General features: G+C 52.5%; 7 protein-coding genes across 7 annotated transcripts; 3 read left to right on the top strand and 4 right to left on the bottom strand.

The window, feature by feature from the left end:
• Positions 1 to 487: 487 nt before the first annotated feature.
• Positions 488 to 3,833, top strand: COCCADRAFT_27163 (uncharacterized protein; the record flags this gene model as incomplete). Its single annotated transcript, XM_007715203.1, has 2 exons — positions 488 to 2,837; positions 2,893 to 3,833. The coding sequence occupies 2 exons, from the start codon at positions 488 to 490 to the stop codon at positions 3,831 to 3,833; spliced, it is 3,291 nt and encodes a 1,096-aa protein (XP_007713393.1).
• A 734-nt stretch (positions 3,834 to 4,567) lies between these two features.
• Positions 4,568 to 6,260, bottom strand: COCCADRAFT_99029 (glycoside hydrolase family 125 protein; the record flags this gene model as incomplete). The annotated part of the gene is made up of 2 exons (XM_007715220.1): positions 4,568 to 6,044; positions 6,094 to 6,260. 2 exons carry the CDS (start codon positions 6,258 to 6,260, stop codon positions 4,568 to 4,570), a joined length of 1,644 nt encoding a protein of 547 aa, XP_007713410.1.
• Positions 6,261 to 6,813: 553 nt separating this feature from the next.
• On the top strand, positions 6,814 to 8,425 carry COCCADRAFT_5965 (uncharacterized protein; the record flags this gene model as incomplete). Its single annotated transcript, XM_007715198.1, has 2 exons — positions 6,814 to 7,645; positions 7,842 to 8,425. The coding sequence occupies 2 exons, from the start codon at positions 6,814 to 6,816 to the stop codon at positions 8,423 to 8,425; spliced, it is 1,416 nt and encodes a 471-aa protein (XP_007713388.1).
• Positions 8,426 to 9,140: 715 nt separating this feature from the next.
• On the bottom strand, positions 9,141 to 10,958 carry COCCADRAFT_37741 (uncharacterized protein; the record flags this gene model as incomplete). Its single annotated transcript, XM_007715219.1, has 1 exon — positions 9,141 to 10,958. One exon carries the CDS (start codon positions 10,956 to 10,958, stop codon positions 9,141 to 9,143), a length of 1,818 nt encoding a protein of 605 aa, XP_007713409.1.
• Positions 10,959 to 11,875: 917 nt separating this feature from the next.
• COCCADRAFT_99052 (uncharacterized protein) lies at positions 11,876 to 12,718 on the bottom strand (the record flags this gene model as incomplete). Its single annotated transcript, XM_007715218.1, has 4 exons — positions 11,876 to 12,046; positions 12,151 to 12,334; positions 12,461 to 12,512; positions 12,586 to 12,718. The coding sequence occupies 4 exons, from the start codon at positions 12,716 to 12,718 to the stop codon at positions 11,876 to 11,878; spliced, it is 540 nt and encodes a 179-aa protein (XP_007713408.1).
• Positions 12,719 to 13,475: 757 nt separating this feature from the next.
• On the bottom strand, positions 13,476 to 14,660 carry COCCADRAFT_5962 (uncharacterized protein; the record flags this gene model as incomplete). The annotated part of the gene is made up of 3 exons (XM_007715197.1): positions 13,476 to 13,820; positions 13,876 to 14,396; positions 14,450 to 14,660. The coding sequence occupies 3 exons, from the start codon at positions 14,658 to 14,660 to the stop codon at positions 13,476 to 13,478; spliced, it is 1,077 nt and encodes a 358-aa protein (XP_007713387.1).
• A 180-nt stretch (positions 14,661 to 14,840) lies between these two features.
• Positions 14,841 to 15,221, top strand: COCCADRAFT_99108 (uncharacterized protein; the record flags this gene model as incomplete). Its single annotated transcript, XM_007715217.1, has 1 exon — positions 14,841 to 15,221. A coding segment is annotated over one exon (381 nt), but the record flags the coding sequence as incomplete, so codon positions are not given.
• Between the last annotated feature and the right edge of the window lie 31 nt (positions 15,222 to 15,252).

Here is a 15,252-nt window from a genome sequence, read left to right as displayed (position 1 = left end):
ATAGGAGAAAGAGGGGGAGGGGGAGGAGGAGGTAAGGTTCGCCAATCTCCCAAAGCGGACTAGCGCATGGCCTCTGCCATCGCACCCTTGAGGCGACGGTGAAGACACCCTGAAGGTTGAGAGGACCGTGGGCACGTCTTATTCGTCTCGGGGCGCCCATGTGTAATTTAACATCGGACGCCGTCTCCTCTCCCCCTCTGGACCTATTGACTCTTGCAGCCTCTTCCCAGCGAGGGCATCCTTTGCCATCCACGTAGTCGGCGGCGGCGCGTGTCCAAGTACTTGTACTTACAGCAGCACCAGCACCAGCGCAGCAACGCGCCCCGGACCCTTTGCATGCCGATCATGCACTGATCGCCCTCACCTGCAGTTGGTTCCATGTGAAAAGCCGTGCCTATTGTGTGGTCTTTTCTACTCTAGACTTGACTTGTCTTGACAAAACCATAGCCGTCTGGGTCCGATCCAGTGTCACCTGCACGCGGCCGCTATGGACGCACACAACGCGCAGCGCTCGCCCGCCGCCAATGAAGCAGCGAACCAGACTTTAAGGTCGCGACGGCGCAACTCCCTTCCGCTATCCATCAAGACATCCGACCCCCGCCCTGCACAGCGCTCCTCGCACTACATTCGCAACGCTGCCACCTCGCCTCAGATTATCTCCTCGCTCATCGACCAGCTGTCCGCCATTTCTATCCCCGCAAACAACCACTTTGAGAACCTGCTCGTGGGCTACGACAGCGCCCCTGTCCCCTCTGCTGCCCCTAGCCTGCGCGCCCACTCGCACTCGGACAAGACCTCCATCGCCACGGGATACGATGGCGCCTCGGCCGACCACGCCTCCTACCACGACTCACTAAGAAACCAGAACCATATTGATCCAGACGACGCATGCGAGCCCCCCGTTGTCCGCACTTCCAAGCCCCCCTCGGGCAAGTCGCCCCTGACCGCGCCCAAGAAGGCCAGCAAGCCGCACTCGCTCAGCAACTACCTCGCCCGGAGCGGCAGCAGCTCCTGCTCCCTCCAGTCCATACACTCGAACCGCTCCGCAAGCAGTTTTGGCAACATCAGCATTGAGGCGGGGCCGACGCGCCAGGTCTCCATCGGCAGCAACAGATCCTCCGTCGAGAGCAAGCGCAGTGTCAAGGCCCACAAGAGCCTGATGTACATGAGCTCGCGCGAGCGGCTGCGGCAAAAGGAAACTGAACGAAAACGCGCAACTGTACACGGCTTTGACGACATCTCGACTACCGACTCCCCAAGGAAGAACACGACCCATCTTTTCCCCTACGAAGATACGATCAAGGAAGAGCCTTTATCCGCAAAAGACGAACTCGACATCGACGACCTTAACGACGACCCATCTCGCTTTGTCCCGCGATACCCGAGCACGCGCCGAGTTCGCTTGAATCTAGTAGATGGTCCATACGGCGAGAGTCCAGCGGAGAAAGGCCTGATCCCCGAACGTGGCTCATCCTTGAGGCACGCAGCTAGTCCGACGCGCAAATCCAGGAAGCATCGCTCCGAGGAAAAGAGCCGACACAAGTCCAGCAATAAAGCCGAGCACGCGGCCGAATCAGCCAAGAAAATGGCATCAGAAGAGAAATTGGATCCAGAGGCGCAGAAGCAGAAGAAGATTCTGGACGAGCTGGAACAGGAAGAAAATGAAGTTGCTCGAAGGATTCGACAGCTGCGAGAGCGCAAAATGCAGAGGGAGAAATTGGCCGGAGTTTTGCCGTCAGAAATGGATGCAGGGGCGACACCACCTAGGTTGCCTTGTGTTTCATCTACTTCAAGTCCTCTGTGCTCCCCCACTACAACTGTGTCAAGTGTGTCAGATGATGGAAGGAGAATTAGTGACTCCACAAAGGCACACAAGGTCCTCGGTATCTTGCAGGATCCAGCAGATAGGCCTGTTGATAGAGAATATGCGGATAGGCACGATCCTTCAGCACCGAATCGAGCACGAAGCATGCGGCCTAGACCCCGGAGTCTAACGCTAAACGATAGCGATGGTGTGAACCAGCTCCCCATCGACTACACGCTTGCCCTCGAAAGCCTCGGCCAACTCTCCCCAATGTTTGCTCCAAACACACGGCCATCAAAGCCGCCTGCCCCCCCGAGCATCGCTTCCAAATCCACAATGACAAGCTCCGAGTCTTCTGTGCTCAGGCGCTCCAACTCGCTCGTCGTCGGAGGGAGGTCCGCAGTCGCGCGGCGAGCGGCAACCACTGCCATCATCGTCACCAAACCTTCCGGACACAAGCACTCTTCCAGTGTCACTGATGAATCGAGTTCCAGACTGACTCTGCCTTCACGGGCGGCCAGCGAAGAGCCCATCACCCGCCACCGCTCAATGCTCATAACGCCTATGCCAGATTCCCATAGCGCGCAGCTTCATCGCAAGCGCACGGGCGCCAAGAAGAGGTGGTCTCACCCCGATTTGCCAGCCAAAGCAGAGAAAGCGCATAACGACAGAATAGAACGGAAAGAAGAAAGCGCACGAGCCGCGGCCGTGCAAACTCCACCACAGCCGATAATTGAAGAGCGACCAGCGAGCCGCGATTCCATTGATCTGGATGTGAATCAATACCTGGATTCGGAGCGCTTGTCGCAAAAGATTCGGCATCCGCAAACTGGCAGGCTTATATCCTTTTCCGAAGTTGGTGATCCCCAAGGGTTTGCCGTCTTTGTCTGTGTTGGCATGGGCCTCACGAGATATGTAATGGCCTTTTACGATCAGCTCGCTGCTACACTAAAGCTGCGACTGATTACGCCGGACCGCCCTGGTATTGGAGCAAGTCAAGTTGATCCGAATGGGACTCCACTTAGTTGGCCTGGTAAGTCGATGGGTCAGCAGTCCGCTCCTTTTGTTGTGTACTAACATTGACTTAGATGACGTCCTCATAATATGTCAAGCCTTGAAGATCAACAAGTTCTCCATACTAGCACATTCGGCAGGAGCCGTCTACGCTCTTGCAACATCGCTGCGAATGCCACAACACATACGCGGCAAAGTGCACTTGCTTGCGCCTTGGATCCCCCCATCGCAAATGGCGCCTATCGGTATTAGCCAGGACAGCCCACCAACACAGCAACTTCCGAGATCACAACGCTTCCTCCGTGCCCTGCCTCCATCGCTTCTCAAGGTAGCAAACTCGACCTTCCTAAGTGCAACGAGTGCCAGTCTCCAACGGACCGGACCCAAGACCGCGCCTAAGGCAAGGCGGAAAAGCATCGCACCTTCGCCAACGCCAAGCCAGGCCGCCGTAAGGCCACCACTAAAAGATACGCACCGACACTCCATGATGGTCATGGACCAGGTTTTGCCGAATGCCAGTACCTTGACTCTAGCGAATTCGCCGTGCCAGAATGACGAAGAGGTGCAGCGCATGCAAGAAATGATGAGTATAGCTGAACGCGAGCGACAGCGTGCTTTCGACGAGCGTCTTACTTTTGCAATCTGGGACCGTGCAACTGCAAACGCCAATCCTGCCACCGATCTCATCGTCTGCCTAGAAACCAAGCAGAGCATTGGTTTCCGATACGAAGACATTAACCGCCCAGTCGTCATTCACCATGGATCCAAGGACTCACGCGTGCCCGTCGACAATGTGCGATGGCTAGGCAAGCTAATGCGGAAATGCGAGGTCCGCATCTTGGAGGGCGAGCAGCACGGACTCATGGCTAGCGCGCAGGTCATGGGCAATGTGCTCACGGAGATGGCGAGCGACTGGGAGGACTGGAACAACGCCACACGATATTCGAGCGAGCGTACCGTCTCAAGGAGACGGACAACCGAAAAGCTGAAGACACAAGTAAGCTTCACTAACTAGGTCCAGACATGCCATACATACCACGTATGCATGGGAACTCCTTATGTCGATTCAAACACCCTGAATGACTTTTGACACGGTCTAAATATTTTTGTTCTACTACTGAAGCGAGCGAGCGTGCAACCGCCTATTTTTTTTCCTTGCTTATTTTTATCTTCTTTCCTTGCCTACATTTCCTTGGGAACGATCGGACGAATACCCCTTTTAGCAATTTTGTTCATTGCCATTAATACCTCTCTATTTCTTGTTTGTTGTGTCTTAATCTGATCAGTTGTTCAATTCTGTCCTTTTCGACACACTATACCCTTTTTCCCTGCATGAGTAGTACTTGGGTACGCGGGGACGCTTGTCTTATTTGTTTTGGTCCGCTTTTCTTTAGCCGTATTCATAGAGGAAGGAAGGAAGAAAAGGTTGGATGGGAAGGAAGGTGACTCGCACGGTAGAAAGGCGGGGGTGTTCTTCTGGTTCCACGGGAGGTGATGGTGGGTAGATGGAGCCGTGTTCAGATGTATATGTTTCAGCATATTCGCATCGCACCTCATAGTGGGGGTTTTTTTCCTAGGCACGGCCATATAGACATGAATAGCTATAATGACCTGCTTGCAATTCTACACCTCGACGGTTGCATCCGATACCTTTCTATCTGCCAAGCTGTGTGTCTCTGATAGTACAACACCAGACCACTGTGATACATACTGTGCATACATCCGCATCCCAAAGTCAACCACCACTCTTTACAAGGTGTACGCCTTAGCCCCCTTACCAAACAGCAAATGCGGTTTCCTCTGCGCCAAATCCAAGATAGTCTGCGCAAAAACCGAATTCGCCCACGCAAACCAACTCCGCGTAAACGACGACGCATAATCGACATTAATACTCTCGTGCACCAATCCCAACTTGGACACATTCTTGACAGACTCGAGACACTTTGTAATCTCCGCGTCATCCTCGCTCGTCATAGCCTGCACGAGGACAGCCATGGGCCAGGCCGAGCGTAGCCCAACATGCGGCCCGCCAATGCCATTGAATGACGAGCCAACAAGGTAGTACGGGTTCCCCTTCTTCTCTAGAATCATCTTGCGCGTATTCTTATAAATCTCGTTCTTCGCATCGGTGAACCCGAGGAGAGGAAGTGCAAGTAGCGAAGGCAGATTTGCATCATCCATGAGGATCGATGAGCCGTATCCATCTACCTCGAACGCAAAGACCTTGCCGTATTTCTTATGCGTCACAACGCCATGTTCCCAGACGCCCTTTTCGATTTTATCGCCCCACTCCTTGAGTTTGGCAGCGATGATTTTCTTACCTGCTTTCTCCAGGATGACTGCTGTGCGTTGGAGCTCAGTCGCCATCATGGCGTTGGATGGGATCAAGAAACCGAGGATTGTGGCATCGTCGCTGGGGCGGAAGGCGCTGCGGACAAGGCCTGTACCGCCGTTGAGTGGGTTGCCCAGGCCGCTGAGGCCGAGGGTTTCGGTACCGCTGTCGGTGTGGCGCTGCCATCTGTATTCGTTGCCAAGGTAGGCGCCCGTGGTTTCGTCAAAGGTGGGTTTGGACTGCTCTTTCAGCACGTCGAGGAGGGTGTCGAGGGCGAGGAGCCAGCGGGCGTTGATGAATTCCGTGGATGAGGTGTGGTTGTGGAATTGGTTGGATAGGGAGAGGAAGTGTGCGAGGGAGTCGAGCTCGTATTTGCATTCGAAAACAAAGGATTGTTCGTAGATTGGATGGACGTTGTCACCGTCGCCTTGGAATGTGGGTTTCAGTCCACTTGGTGGGGGTGGCTGGAATGCGTTGCAGTATGGGGATCCGATGACGTATTCAGCCTGGGTGTTGATAGCTCCTAGGATGAGCTTGTGGATTTCCTTGTCCTTTTTTGCGAGGAGCTGATATTGTGCTAGCTGGTTCGTCGAGTCACGTAGCCATTCGGCATTGATGTCACCAGTGACGATGAAACTCTGCGCTCCTTTCCAAGCAGCAAGATCCCAGCTCTTCTTCGACATCTTGGGCTTCGAGGTCCCGTCCACATGCCATCTCACAGTGGTATCTAACGTGTTCGGAAATGCGTTTTCGAAAAGACGAGCGAGGTCTTTATCAACCATCCTTGCGCTCATATCATCAATGACCTTTTCTACAAGAGGCGATTCAAACGTTCGACAGTACTTGGAGGGCCGTTGGAAGGGCAGTGACAGGGGACCAGAGCTGTATGGTGGACTGGTATATTCATTAGCACATGCCATTCTCAACATGATGCTATGCATACTGTGGTCGTTTGGCATAGTTTGCGTAGTCCGGGCATGCTGCGCGATACTTGAGTGGGTCGATATCAGCTCTCAGAGGCTCTTGTTCATGGACATTGTTCAATCCTGCAGATACGGGTTGAAGGGTAAGAAAGGATCCCAGGGATAGCGCGGCTAAATGCGACTTCATGATGCTGGAGATGCAGGTACAGCAATGTCCGGCAGAAGTGTATTGCACGACGATAGTGGACAGCGAGGAACGGATAAATGGATGTAGGACAAGGGTGTATTTAGGTGAGGCTAATCGGCATGGCTTGGCCAAAACACAAAGTATCCCAAGGGTACTGAGTGTAAGATAGGTGAACAAGCTTCAATCGACGTTTGAGATTGTCCATGTTGAGCTCACGAGGTGGCTGTCAGACGCGGAGCACGCCAACACCTCCGCCAATCAGCGGCCATCAAGTCCGCAGGGCCCGTGCTGCAGCTCGAGTGTCGCATGGGATGCGACCTACGCCATGTCCTTCCTTTTCCCTCACATACACAGGCTCGCCATTACGTTTATAGAGCTCTTCCAGGCTCATGCTTACTCTACAAAAACTAATGTGTCCCTAGTGATTCAAGTCCGATCTCCTTTGCTCCCTGCGCCACTCGAATCGAGTCGAGTCGAGCCAAGTGCACACAACGCCAGCCATCTACACTTGAAACAAGGTCTTGATTGATCGTGCTCAGTACCTACAACCAACATGATTTCTCTACCAGGTCTCAACCTATCCTCACAGCCCGTCGAACCACAAAATGCACCAACGTCAGTAGCTACACGGACCCAAGAGCTCGCGGCGAATACCGAGTACCGCTTCGAAGTGTCCTTCTCCCGCACCCTCACAGTCAAATTGCAATCAGGCACAGCCGAATTCTTCGGTACCGAACTGGCGCCCTCGACCACGTACTCCTTCTCAGGGACAAAGGGCGCCATCTTCACATGGCACGGCTGCAAGCTCGATATCGGCGGGGAGGTAGAGTCGGATTACATTGCCGAAGAAACACCCATGATGAGCGTTGCAAACTTACACTTCGCACTAGAGAGCCTACGCGACAAGAGCATTGCCAGTGGCAGCGTAGAAATGGGTCCTAGAGTACTTGTCGTGGGGCCTGAGAACTCTGGCAAAACATCTCTCGTCAAGACACTGACGTCCTACGCCGTCAAGACGGATAGACAGCCAATGGTGGTGAATCTCGATCCGCGCCAGGGCATGCTGAGCGTGCCTGGATCCTTCTCCGCAGCCGCATTCTCGTCAATAGTAGACATCGAAGAGGGCTGGGGCAGCAGCCCCATCTCGGGACCCAGCCCGATCCCCGTGAAGATGCCGCTGGTATATCACTACGGGCTGAGAGACCCCGAAGAAGGCAGGGTGTTCAAGCCGTTGGTTACACGCATGGCTCTTGCTGTTACTAGTAGACTTGAAGAGGACAAGCTGAGCAAGCAGGCTGGCTTCATCATCGATAGCTCGGGCGCAATCAGCCATGGAAAGAATGGCGTCTACGACAACATAGAGCATATTGTTTCTGAATTTTCTGGTGCGTGTGATGTCTTGATATATCCTTTTTTTTCTCCCTGTCCAACAAATACATTCCTACATCTACAGCGACTCTGCCAACTCTACACGCCTTATACACATAGTCCTCCCAACATTCAAACAAAACACCCAGGTACCGCCCCAAACACTTGCTCGATCAAATAACTAACCACAACCCTCTCTTCTCCCCCAAACAGTCAACGTCGTCATAACCCTCGGCTCCGAACGCCTCTACTCAGACCTCTCCCGCAAATTCTCAACCCGCACCTCATCCGACCCCACCGAATCCGTCAGCGTAATCCGCCTCGACAAATCCGGCGGCTGCGTCGATCGCTCAGAAACCTACATGCGTGCCCTGCGCCACGCACAAATCAAAGAGTACTTTTTCGGCCACGGCGATGAGACGCTCGCGCCCAGCAGCCAGACCGCTGACGTTGCCGATTTACACATTTTCCGCATCGTGGGCGGTGGCAGCGACGAGGCGAATGGAAGCGAGGCGGTAGATGACTACGGTATGCCTATTGTACCTTCTGGTGCGTTGTTCGAAAAAGCGGTACCCGGGGAGGGAATGGTGAATCAGCTCCTGGCGATTACGACGGCGAGTCCGAATGAGGCGCATGCCGTGATTAGGGATAGTAGTGTTCGCGGCTATGTTTACGTTGCTGATGTGGATGAGAGTAAGAAGAAGGTTAAGCTGTTGAGTCCGTTGCCGGGGCAGACGCCAGCCAGTGCGTTGATTTTGGGGAGTTGGCCGGAGCCTGTGGAGGGGCTTGTGGGGTAGTTGGGAAGGGGGTGGGATTGGGAATGTTTTTTTAAGGGAGAAGGGAGAGAGAGGGAGAGAGAGAGCGCACATCGTTGAGTGTTTTTATAACAAGTCTTTTTTTGTGGTTTTTTGTTTGGAATAAATGATTTGATATAAAAACATACAACTACCTATCTGCATTTGAAATAGCTTTGACTTTTTTTTTCCAAGTATTCGTTTGGAAGATAGCTACATCCCACTAGCTACGTCTGTGTTGCCAGTCCCGACTGAAACGCCTGCCTGACATCGCTCGTAATCACTGTTTGAGAAAAATCAATCTCCGCTGCATCTCAACATCGCCCCGTTCGGCCAGGTACTTCATACCGTTTGCTTACCATGTCTCCTTCCCGATCCTTCTAGACATTTTGGCGTTTCTTCTCCGCTCAGTGGAAATTGCGTGGATACACGCAAGTGCTCCTGACACATGGCCATAACTATCGTTCAGTGCGCATAGAAACGTTCTTATAGTCGTAAGACCCGTCTTTCCCTTTTCCCAACCAAATTGTCCCATTCCCTCTGTTTGGTACTTTCTGACGCATAAGCGAAAGACCAAGGCGATAAGATACCCATATCTCTTGGTACGTATTTCATTTTCGAGACCGAAGAAACGTTCGAGTACAGTAGCTGCAATCTTGAACTCTGTCCGTTTTGAAGCTTCTGGCTCTCTCATTTCCCAAGTATCCATCACATCCATCTACGTCCCACAATCCCACTCCTGCACCTCCGTCCTTGCCCAAAAATCACACATCCTCTCCCTCACAGTCTCATCTCTATGATCAACTCTCCACCCCATATTCTGCTTTAGCTGAGCAAGCGTCTGGACTCCAGTTTCCAGAAAAGGATTGTCGCCATTGCCATATAGGTAATCGTCTACTTCTTGGTCCACGAGTTGGAAGTTGGGCGTTTCGGGGTCAAGTGGCTGAGAAATGCTGAGACTGGGTTTAATCGGGTGATCTGCTGTGCTGTAATATGTCTTTAGGTGTTGGAAGAGCAGCGCCCAACTGGATCGTTCGTTCCCTTGGTATAGAAAGTAAAGCACGACGTGCTGTAAGTTTGGCATTGAGGTAATGAGGCCAAATAGATCATCCTTTTCCGCAAGCACGTGCCGCAGGGTCAAGGTCTTGAGCTGTCGTCGTAAGTTTTCAGGAACGGGAATGAATCGCGATACACGGCCGACCAAGGACGCGGTTACATTGCAGCTCAAGTTCAAGTCCAGATGCTCAAGATGTCGCAGCTCTCCGAGAAAACTGTGGGGGTTGTAGATATTGTGAGGAGTAGAATCTGGTCGTGTATCCTCTTCAGAAGTGATAGGAAACTTGAGATATTTCAGTGCGGTTTTTCGAAACATGCTTCTGGTGTTGTCAAGGTCCCTCCTATTCAAAATAAATTGTTCTTTGTGGGGGATCATGGATTCGTTTTCCGTCTCGACAACGAATTCCTCAATGCCTGGGTTTGGCATGTCGAGTATAGCAGAGACCAGGCTGGAATAACCCCCAGAGTTCGCTGATAGTTGGCTGCTGTGGACAGTCGTCTTCATAGGACTGTCATGGGCTTCGGTTGTGCGGATCTGGTCACGGCACACATGTCTGATTTGTGGTTTGCGAAATCCCACGGGTAACGATCGATGAAATGGCGTCTTGTACGGGTGAGGAAAGGTACACGAGCGCCAGATTTCAGTTGTATATCTGACTCTTCTGAGCGCTGTAAACCCCATCAAGGCTTGCTCGAGTGCATTGATGTCTGCTTCTTGGTCCATGATCGCTTGTTCCTCCCGATACAAATCTTGGTACAGCGAGTAGCTATCTTCAATGTCCATCATGGTTGCATTCCGAGCAAGGACCTCTCTTGAAAATTGATCATCGTACCGCAACAGGATTTCTTTCGCCATCTCAGTCAACCGTCCATTGCTCTCGAAAAGGTCGTCGTGCTCGAGTGCATGGTATTCAGGATTATCATCACCGTAGATCCATATGGCTTCCTCTAGTCGGCTCTCAATCGATCTCGTAAACTCTCTTTCATCAAATAGGATCGCATCGCGGAAACTGCTTAGCGTCGAATACTCTTCGAGGCGTGTATCATCCCAGACAATCTCGTGGACACGATATTTATACCTGGGGTGAGACAGGATCTGGTAGAGATAGTCGATATTGGCTCGATTTGGCGAAACATAGACACGGTCGATGCGCAGGTAGACGCTGTTAGCTAGCTGCTTACTAGCAAGTCGCAAATGCTTGATGTCCGATTTTGAGATGTGTGCGCACACCAAATCAAGCAGCTCAGCTGGTAGGTCCAAAATAGTTTTCCGGCTTTTTGCCGATGTTCCTTCACCGCTACCAAAAGCTTCGGGAAATTCGTCGCCAAACAAACCCTCCATGAAGCTCAGCGACGGTACCCTGCTTGCGCTCAAGGCGGAAACGTATGACACTCGGCGCTTTGAGACACCGGCTCGGATGGTTAAATTAGGCTTCCGACGTTCGGGTTTGGCAGGCCGCATTTGAAGGTTGGAAAACATTGTGATTGTTGTTGGTGTTGTTTTGGAAACGGGTGGGCATAAAATGTCGTAAAAGAGATGTTCAGTATGAGCGATAAATGGCACAGCTGTAGTAATGTAAAGGTTGACAAGGTTGGAGCTATTCGGGCTATCTGGTGCACATTGTGGGTCGAGATGTAGGAAGTGGCGCAATCATTCAAGCTGAGCGTCGAATACAAGGGGGCGGGGAGAGACAGAAGAAAAGCAAAGTCAGTGATGGGCAAAATACGGTGTCGGACGACAACAGTCTAAAGGAAGTGAAACACAAGGGCTTGTGATGGCGCTACCAATGCAAGGCGGCGGCGAGCTACCTGATTCGAGGTGGGAGAAAGCGACCATTGTAGGTTTCCGTAGTAATCGTTGTGCATGTGACTAGCTGAGATGGGTTTGAGGGGCAAATCAGGCATTTGGAGGGCAATTCAGGCCGCCGACGCTGGCATCGTGCCCTTCGCTTACCGCGTGGACCGCCTGCCCGCAGTGGATCTCTTGGCCCAGTCGGGCTCAAGTGCTATCGACGACATCACAACAACAATCACACACAAAAGTACCATATTAACCTCTTCCCATTGCTTCAGGCGCTTTCCAGCAGCCCAAACACATGCCCGAAGGCCTACATAATACGGTGTGGCCCTTCCATCGGGCACACACCTTGCGAACGGTTCCACGACGCATTGCTCCCGACGACAGCCGCGCCCGCTAAACTCCCCAGCTACCCAGGTGTATAGTATAGCGGACGCGGCATCGCGGTAGATGCACTCGCTCTTCCCATATCGATATCAAGATTGACCAGCACCCAAATGCATATGCCCATACCCCGCACCAACCGATGCCCAAGCATGGCAGTATGACTGAGGTCTGTATGTAAAATTCGAAGATTGGGAAGGGGGCGAGTCATTCACCTAGGAACCCTCCTCGCCCTCGGCCTTCTTGGCCTTCTTCTTCTTTCCACCAGAAGCGAAGGCGTTGGGGGCGGTAGGGTTGGCCGACTGGTGGACGATGAAGCGCGTGTAGCACTCTGATGGGTCCCACTCAAATCCCATGAGGTAGGGCTTCTCGAACTCGTCATCTGCCTGAAGGAGGTGTCAGCTATACTCAAGAAAAAGAAACATGGGTGATGGCACCATCATCAAAGCAGACTTGATCGTCATGGCGGCAACAAAATGTGTGTACTTACGCGCTTCTTGAACTGCTTGTGGATGGCATCTAATGCGTCCTTGATGGTGACACCCTTCATGTTCCGTGCGACGACCTCTAGGCCAAGCGGGAAGTGTAGGGTGATAGACTTGAGCTTGGGCTCGGTGAGTGGCAGCTTCAGTACTGATGGGTCCTCAACAGTGGTGGGTGACTTGTTCAGCTTCCTGGAGAGCCATCTGTTAGCGCGGGTTCAGACAAAGAAAGCCAGGCACAGCTATCCGGACCATGGCGGACCAGACGACAACAGTGCCGAACGGCTCCGAGAGAGCAATGGGATGAGGTTGTCTTACCAGTTGAGCTTCTGTGTCTCAATTGAGATGTCAATGTGCTTGCCCTCCTTCTCTATGGCCAGGTCAGCACAACTTGCCCCTCATTCAGCACCCCCGCAGGGTAGCCGTATCAGGGGAGCACATACCTAGGTCTTCAATGCGGTAGACGTCAGCAGCCATAGAGCTGACTCTGCGGTGGCCCTTCTTGGCGGCGCCATCCTTGTGCTCCTCGGTGAGAGAGTCGACCTTCTGGAGGATGTTTTCTGTCTCTGCTGCCATGGTAGTGGTATTGCAGGAGTAAGCTGGGGCTAGCGGAAGCTATGGAAAGAGTAGATGATGAGGAGTGATGAAAGAGAGCTCTGTTGAGCTGTATAGAGGCTGGCTGGCTGGCTGGCTGTCAGGGGCTGGAGGGATGTGAGAGAGAGGAAGAGTGAGGGAGAAGAGAGCGGAGGAAAGGGCGCAGCTTTATGAGGGGTTTCCAATCTGTAGCCGGCAGGAAGGCACAGGCGACGGTCACTTGATTGATCACCACATCAAGGGCTCAACCCAATCGGATTGAGATGTGAATGGTCGGACCAATGCGGGGAAGGGCGAGCATCGCCCAGAATGCGGGGAAGGAACCACCACCATTGGTGTGAGCGTGCGTGGCCCGGCCATCATGGCCATCATGGCGTGCCACCAGAGGGCAACGCGGAAGCTAAGCAATTGAGCCTCAACAGCAACTACGCAAATCAACATGTTTCTTTGCTCCGTCTCCCGATGTTTTGCGGTGTTGCGGCTGTTTGATGCGCGCGGCTCGCTCAGGTACGGTGGTGAGATGCATCACGCGACCGACGTCATTGGTCGTGCCATGGGTTGACAAAGCCCGCATCGACACGCATCCTCTCAGCTCCGGGCCCTAATACGGACCGAGTGCTCTGATTGATCCACTTAGGTCGATGCAAGCCACTATAGTCTGCGTCGAGGTGCACAATCAGCATGTCATTACACTATGCCGTGAGTTTGATTCAAAATGTGACATGGTCGCGCCACCAATCTACGAGTGTCCTACGATACGCACAGGCTCATACAGCTCCTCGAGATACTTCTCTTCTTCCTCGCTCAATTCCTTGCCTCGCGCTGCCAGTGCTTCGTCCATCCGTTCTACACTAGAGAAGCCAATGATTGGGCTTGCAACGCGCTTGTTGATCCACGCCAGCGCAACATGGCTCATCTTCCACTCGTGCTTTTTGGCAATCTCCTCGACACGTCCGATGATCTTTTTGTCGAGATCCGTGTTGCCTGAAGTCTGGTTGCCGGCCTTTTGCTCGCCTTCTGAACGTGTGGTCGACCCAAAGGCTGATGGAGGACGAGCAAGATGGCCACGGCAAAGTGGTGCCCACTAGAAAGCAATGTTAGCAATGTCTGACAGCCATGTAGCAAACAGCAACACGTACCGGAATAAGACCGACTCCAGTGTCGTTGCAGAAGCGGTTCATCTCACGCTCCTCTTCGCGATAGAGTAGGTTGTAGTGGTTTTGCATGCTGATGAACTTTGTCCATCCGTTCTTCTCAGCCACAAACTGCATCTGAGCAAACTGTACCGCCCACATCGAGCTGGCACCAATGTACCGCACCTTGCCGCTCTTCACCAAGTCGTGCAGTGCTTCCATGGTCTCCTCGAGGGGCGTGTTGGGATCAAAGCGATGGATTTGCAAAAGGTCAATGTAGTCCACGTCAAGCCGCCTGAGCGAAGCATTGACGGCGTTGAAGATTGCTTGACGCGAAAGTCCACTTTGGTTGACATAGTCTTTCAGCTGTGGCATTTCCTTGCCGTATTGTATAGTACGAAGACCAGGGTCTTCGCCTACGACTCCAAAGCACTTTGTGAGAATGACAAGCTTCTCACGAGGGAGTTGGTACTGCTTGATGGCCTTGCCGATGATTTCCTCGGAAACTCCGTTTGAGTAGACATTGGCTTTGACAGAATCAGCAAGCATTACAAGACTCCCTATTGTTTCTTGTCCTCACCAGTATCCCATGTGGTGAGACCTCGATCGTAAGCAGCCTTCAGTAGCGGAAGCGCCTCTGCTTCCTCAATGACCCATGGCTGCCATTTTGAGCTTCCAATACTCATAGCACCCAGAATAGGCACCGAAACCTTGAGTCCACTTTTCCCTAAGCGCCTATACTCGGCCTTGGACTCCTTGAGGAGACCCTCCACATCTAGCTTGTCGGGCATATTTGTCGAGTGGTTCGAGTCTTTCAATTATTAGAGGGGTTGTTAGTGTTACTTTGAGCTTTGATAGGGAGAATGGGTATTCGAATGCCGAAACTCTAATCAGTCCCTGTCCATATATGCAGGGAATGGCTCCAATTTATTTGCCCTTTTGCCCTTCTGCCCTTCCCCATATGCTTACTTATCCTACGGCTGATGAGCTGTCAATCCTCGGAGTTTGCGGTGATAGTCTCATCATTGTGCCGGTGGCTGTACTTTGTAGTATTGCGAATAGCAAGCGTGCGGGGCGTTGGCACGATATGCCGTAGTGCTACAGCACACGTACGTCATGAGTGGCAGGTCACATCCGCGGACATACATGCTGCTATCTCGACAGGATCAACATGCATGCCCAATTGTCCTTCCTATTTAGGTTGTGCCATCAAGATGACTCTGCAATCTCAGATGTACAATGCACAGCAGGTGAAGCTAACTTGGTGGACATGGGAAGCGTTCTTTCATTGGCTCTGTATGTTAACAAAAGCTCTCGCCGTCAACCACAATCGTCCTGTACTAAAGAAGTAAGTCCCGAGCACCGACCCTTGTACAAACACGG

Source organism: Bipolaris zeicola, assembly GCF_000523435.1.
Source record: "Bipolaris zeicola 26-R-13 unplaced genomic scaffold scaffold_100, whole genome shotgun sequence".
Taxonomy (NCBI): Eukaryota; Fungi; Ascomycota; class Dothideomycetes; order Pleosporales; family Pleosporaceae; genus Bipolaris; species Bipolaris zeicola.
The sequence above is the reverse complement of the archived record's forward strand: the minus strand, read 5'-3'. Positions and strand labels throughout refer to the sequence as shown.